The sequence below is a fragment of the Pan paniscus genome, chromosome 2, assembly GCF_029289425.2.
Source record: "Pan paniscus chromosome 2, NHGRI_mPanPan1-v2.0_pri, whole genome shotgun sequence".
NCBI lineage: Eukaryota > Metazoa > Chordata > Mammalia > Primates > Hominidae > Pan > Pan paniscus.
The window spans coordinates 194,575,981-194,582,289 of record NC_085926.1 but is presented as its reverse complement, the minus strand read 5'-3'; the positions used below and the strand labels follow the sequence as shown (position 1 = coordinate 194,582,289).

At 42.5% G+C, this 6,309-nt stretch overlaps 1 protein-coding gene and 1 non-coding gene across 5 annotated transcripts; both read left to right on the top strand.

Annotated features, from left to right (window-relative positions):
* Nucleotides 1-34: 34 nt before the first annotated feature.
* On the top strand, nt 35-6,045 carry CEP19 (centrosomal protein 19). Of its 4 annotated transcripts, none has more exons than XM_034957980.3 (3): nt 35-1,009; nt 3,601-3,800; nt 4,415-6,045. In XM_034957980.3, the coding sequence occupies exons 2-3, from the start codon at nt 3,659-3,661 to the stop codon at nt 4,774-4,776; spliced, it is 504 nt and encodes a 167-aa protein (XP_034813871.1). In that variant the 5' UTR covers nt 35-1,009; nt 3,601-3,658; the 3' UTR covers nt 4,777-6,045. The 4 variants fall into 4 exon arrangements, with proteins under 4 accessions (XP_034813871.1, XP_003806482.1, XP_008951749.1 ...); XM_003806434.4 differs by having other exon boundaries at nt 77-398; XM_008953501.5 differs by having other exon boundaries at nt 82-398; nt 3,604-3,800.
* LOC112439365 (U6 spliceosomal RNA) lies at nt 3,364-3,469 on the top strand. Its single transcript, XR_003027662.1, has one exon. It is a non-coding gene; the product is annotated as a U6 spliceosomal RNA (small nuclear RNA).
* Nucleotides 6,046-6,309: the final 264 nt, after the last annotated feature.

Genomic DNA, 6,309 nt, shown 5'->3' with positions numbered 1-6,309 from the left:
CCCGCCCAGCTGTTCCTTGCTCCGCCCACCCGGGGGCGGGCGAGGAGCTGCGCACGCGCGGGGACGCGCGCCCGGCCTGTCGCTGTGGAAACCGCTAGGCCAGCGCTCGCCGGGCCCTGGAATCCCTGTACGCCGAGGTGGGAGCCGGTGGACCGGTCCCCCAGCCGGCCCCCACCTCCGCTTCCCGGTGTTTGAGGGTTCGGGCCTCCCGCCGGGGAGTTCACCCCTCGGGCTCGTCAGTAGGGCTGTGGCTGTCGCCTCTTCCTGCAGCGCCAGGCTCCGCCCGGTCTCACAGTCGGCTTAGGTGCTTTGCGTGCACTGCGGTTGGGTGGAAAAACCCACTCCTGGTTGTTTAGACGTTGGCCTGCGGAAGATGTCATTTCTGTATTCCTCTAAGGGTAAGAAAGCCAGCCTTGCACTAGTGGAGACGTGAGTAGGGAGAGAATCGTCTACCCTTTGGGGACATTCGTACCCTTAGGTGCTGTGGGGCTTCCTAACAAGATTGTAGGCAGTTACTGATCTCTGGGGAGAGGAGTATTCGTGTCCAGGAAGAATAATTGGATAAACGTGCCGTCCTTCTTCCTAAACAGAGTGGAATCTGTAAGCAGGCCAAGAGAGCATCCAGGCGGCTTGGAATGGAATAGAGGGCTCTAGAGCGGGTGTCTCAAAGAAGAAACAGAATGTATGTCAAAACATACTATCCAAAACTGAAAATAGCCGGGCAAGGTGGCTCACGCCTGTAGCCCCAGCACTTTGGGCGAATCACCTGAGGTCAGGAGTTCGAGACCAGCCTGGCCAAGATGGCGAAACCCCGTCTCTACTGAAAATACAAAGATTAGCTGGGCATGGTGGTAGGCACCTGTAATTCCAGCTACTCGGGAGGCTGAGGCACGAGAATCGCTTGAACCCAGGAGGCGGAGGTTGCAGCGAGGGGAGATCCCGCCACTGCACTGCAGCCTGGGCGACAGAGGGAGACTCTGTTTCAAAAGAAAAAAAACAACTGAAAATGGTAGTATAAGCATGTTTCTTAAGAAATGGAGAGAGAAATTTTGGAAGATATGCCTTTTAAAATTCAGTCTGGCTCCCTGTGAAGAGGAGTAGGGCCAAGGACGATAGTTTGTTGTTATAAGCCTCATACAATTATTTTATATTCCAAATACAAACATTACTTTAGCAAAAATAAAAGTTAAATTTTAAAAAGAGAGTCTAGTAAAAAAAAAAAAACTACATTATTTGAGTACCAACTGCATACATCTTTGACGAGTACAGCCATTGCTTCAGTGTGTGGAGTTTATATTGTGCCCCGTAGGTTGTAGTTTACTAACATCAAATTTTAGTTGTGTGAATTGGGAATAGTATTCGTTAAAAAAAAAAAAAAGGCAAGAAAAGAGAAGGAAAAGAAGGAGAAATGGTGTGAGCTCATTGCATCAGATTAGAGGTAGAGCACAGTAATTTTTTCAAGTAGTTTTTTTTTGTTTTTTTTTTTTAAGAATAGGCGTATCATGCTTTGGAGAGGCCGTTGTGCAGTGGCACCATCTCAACTCACTGCAGCCCCAAACTCCTGGGTTCAGGCGATTCTCCCACCTTGGCCTTTGGTGTGGCTGGGACTACAGGTGCATGCTGCCATGCCTGGCCAATTTTTAAATTTTTTGTACAGACATGGTCATGGTCTCGCTGTGTTGCCCAGGCTGGTCTCAAACTCCTGGCCTCAAGGGATCTCCCCTCCTTGGCCTCCCAAAGTGTTGGGATTACAGGCCTGAGCCACCACACCTGCCTCCATCTTTTTGAGATGGAGTCTTGCTCTGTCACCCATGCTGGACTGCAGTGGTACCATCTCAGCTCACTGCGACCTCCGCCTCCCAGGTTCAAGTGATTCTCCTGCCTCGGCCTCTCGAGTAGCTGGGATTACAGGCACCTGCCACTATGTCCAGCTAATTTTTGTATTTTTAGTAGAGACGTGGTTTTCACCATGTTGGCCAGGCTGGTCTCGAACTCCTGACCTCAAGTGATCTGCCCACCTTGACCTCCCAAAGTGCTGGCTGGGGTGAGCCACTGTGCCTGGGCTTATATGTGATTAATTTTCTAAGAGTAAAAATTCTCATGCCCAACAATAAGTGGTGAATAATATGATTATAGTACATCCATAAAATAAAATTTAGCAGTCATATAAAATGTTACATTGTAGTAAAACATTTAATGACAAAATAATAATATATGTTGTTAAATTTGAACGTCAGGAAATAGCTTGTATGATAAGGTATGTATGAAACATACTATAAACTATATGCCTAGAAGAAAGACTGGACACAATCAAGGGTGATTATTTTCTATATGTTTCCCCTCTTCTTTGCCCCCAGTATTCTACAATGATGTGTATAATCACTGCTAAGTATTTTATAAAAAGTATGTTCCTAATAGTGATTCTCCAGCAGAACTGAGTTCACGAAGATATCATCACCCTATGCCACTTTACCTCAATGTTTCTTGACATTTACAAATCTTTCTGAGAATGTCATAGTCACATTGAAAGCAGTGCTTAGGGTTAAGTGTATTCTTTGGGCATTGAGGGTGGGGAAAGGAAGAGAGAATAGTAAGTATTCATCTACAAATAGCTGTTTCTTGTAGCTAGAAAATTATCATATAGTGAGAAACACAGGCCAAAATAAAAGCCCGGCAGACGTTACTGACTATTGTATATGAAGAAGCTGAGATATGTGATGTATATGATGTAGCTGCAGACGTTACTGACGTGTATATGAAGAAGCTGATTCTGCAGCAGGTCTGCTTTTTGATCAGGCTTCTAGACTGTAAATGCTTTCGAAACTGTACAGGGACCATCATGTTAATTCATAGCATTAAACAATGTATGGAATGCCCACTATGTTCCAGGTATTATGCTGAGATATTGTGGTGGAAAATGAATATGCCCCCACCCTCATGGAGCATATTGACCAGAAGGGAAGATAGATGATTAAATAAATAATGACAAAAAACTCTAGTAAAATAATTGGTAAAGTACAAAGGAGACAGTTCTGGATTGGTGAACCTCTCAGGACAAAATGATTAAGGTTAAAAAACTTACCTTATCATAGTACCTTGATACCGAGGATGCTCGATATGCCCTTTCTTAATTGATAAACAGTAAAGACCCTATAGGTCAGCTATTGGGCTGACTTAGGGGTTCATAGTCGATCTTCAGTAAGAGTGCAGTACACTAAGAGGTTCAAACTGGATTGCATCCCCAGATTCACATATGAACAAATCTATATCCTTGAAAAAACCAGATCTTAGGGATCCAACAGGTTGAAACTAACCCAGGGCCAAACTGAACTTTCAGGGCAGTTCTCAAAATAACTGAGCTTTGTGGTCGCTCCCGCGCACATACCCCACAATTGGAATGATACAGAGAGGATCAGCATGGCCCCTGCGCAAGGATGACACACGAATTCATGAAGCAGTCCGTATTTTAATTTTTAAAAAAATGAGTTTCACAGGCTGAGCGTGTGTGGCCAGAGCCGGACTAGAACCAGATCTTCAGGGGCAAAGGGGCGAGGGGAATGAATGACATTTATCCAACACCTAGTTGTTTTTTCCCTTTAGCAGGAAGTCATTATGCAACTTACACATATTCATCAGATTTCCTCTGACTTACCCGGACATGTACGTGGGAATGATGTGCACTGCCAAGAAATGTGGGATTAGGTTTCAGCCTCCAGCTATTATCTTAATCTATGAGAGTGAAATCAAGGGGAAAATTCGCCAGCGCATTATGCCAGTTCGAAACTTTTCAAAGTTTTCAGGTACCTCATGTCTTATCTTGCCTCCTGTCTTAAATATTCTCTAAATACAGGTTCACATCATGACTCTGTCAGGGACTGGATGTGTGACACTGGATGAATTACTTACTGTCAATGAGCTTCAGTTTCCTAATCTATAAAAGGGAATTGTAGTGTTTTTTTCCAATCTGATAATTAATAATCCTTTTGGGATTGCTGCCTAGGCTAAATGATATAGCATTATTCAATAATATTATTCCCTTCTCTCCTTCCAAATGTTTTTTATTTGTAGTCTTAATATTTTATTAATACCACTATTGCTATCTAAAAGCTATAATATCACTTTTCTTCTCAGACATATTCTCCAGTTGAAAGTGTTTAATATCTCTACAAAGTGATTTTTAAGTTAAAGAAGTCAAAACTGTATCTGTCCTTCTCCCACCACACTGAAAGCTCAATATAAAGGAATAGTTCTACAAAGTAATTCATTCCAATCAAGCCATTTAGCTACTTGACTATAATGGAGATAATGCTTTCAGGGTTCAGAGTTTTTGTTCTATTTTGGCTGTTGCAGTAGTTTGTGGCGTATATGATGTACGTGGTATGTATGTGGTATATAGTTTTCTTCTCTCTCCCAGATTGCACCAGAGCTGCTGAACAATTAAAGAATAATCCACGACACAAGAGTTACCTAGAACAAGTATCCCTGAGGCAGCTAGAGAAGCTATTCAGTTTTTTACGAGGTTACTTGTCGGGGCAGAGTTTGGCAGAAACAATGGAACAAATTCAACGGGAAACAACCATTGATCCTGAGGAAGACCTGAACAAACTAGATGACAAGGAGCTTGCCAAAAGAAAGAGCATCATGGATGAACTTTTTGAGAAAAATCAGAAGAAGAAGGATGATCCAAATTTTGTTTATGACATTGAGGTTGAATTTCCACAGGACGATCAACTGCAGTCCTGTGGCTGGGACACAGAGTCAGCTGATGAGTTCTGATACCAAACACTCAAAACATGCATTGGGCTAGCAGAATATCCATGTTTATTACCAGACTGGTTCTGGAAGAAGCTGTAAAGAATACTAAATATGTTGGGTTATAGGGGATTGACCATGTTACTTTTCAAAACCAGGACATTTAAAGCATCTACTATGTAGGTGCATGAGGAATATGGGAAAAACAGAATAAAGGAATCTGCCTTTAAGGAGCTTACAATCATGCCGGGCACGGTGGCTCACGCCTGTAATCCCAGCACTTTGGGAGGCCGAGGCGGGTGAATCACCTAAGGTCAGGAGTTCGAGACCAGCCTAGCCAACATGGTGAAACCTCGCCTCTACTAAAAATACAAAAATTAGCCGGGTGTGGTGGCGGGTGCCTGTAATCCCGGCTACTCAGGAGGCTGAGGTAGGAGATTCGCTTGAACCTGGGAGGCGGAGGTTGCAGTGAGCCGAGATCGCGCCATTGTACTCCAGCCTGGGCAATGAGCAAAACTCCATCTCAAAAAAAAAAAAAAAAAAAAGCTTACAATCTGACTGGAAGATGTCAAAACCTGTGAAAAGCTAATTAGCAGTATTAAGCAACACAAACATTAGCGCCAAATGCATGATAAAGGCTAAAGAAGGCCAGAGCGTATATTACTGTAGAGTAGAATAGTAAGGGAAGACTTTGTCCTTTAGTAAAGAGGTAGGAGGTGGCCTGGCCCTTGAAATAGTAGTGTTTAGGTAGATGCTTGTGTAGGATTCCTGATAAGAGCAACTGAAAAGAAGGAGAGGGGAAGTAGTAAAGGGACAAGAAACAATTTTTTTTTTGAGGAACCATAAGCAAATTATAGTTTGACAAGACTGGGGGACATATATGGTTACCAGAGAATTACCTCTTATGTGTTATATCTTTATATTATTTATCTCTGGAAAAGAGTACCCTGCAAAATTCCCTACAGCTGCAAGCAGATGTCACTTGATGGACAGAGGGGGAATTCTGCCCCTCCGGTATCAGGAAATATATACTAAAGACATTGCGAAACGCTGAACCTCTTCCCATAAATAAAAGGTTTGTTTGTAAAATGGGAAATCCACCCATAATAAATGAACAATAGGCACTGCCAGTTTAGGCCTGTTCATGAATGGATCTGCAAGAGACCATCTTCGTTTAACAACATTATCTGTGACTTGATACATTTATCCTTATTACAATATTGTTTAGTTGGTAGAAATTCTATGTTTTCTACAAGGAAATTGATGTTTATTAAATAAAACTGAAAATAATTACTCAGTGTTTCTACCTGTTCACTTCCACTCTCCTTACCATTAAGCACTTCATTAAATGGGAGCTCATTCTTGTAGTGATATCACCAGAGTTTTGAAATAGTCAGATCTCATACATATAGTAGCCAAAGGGAGCCAAATAATTTTCTGAATTAGAGATCTTTCCATATCTACATAGTATTCCTTTATTCTTTATTGTATAGATATAGGTAGTTTATTTTTTATTTGAGACAGAGTCTCACTCTGTCACCCAGGCTGGAGTGCAGT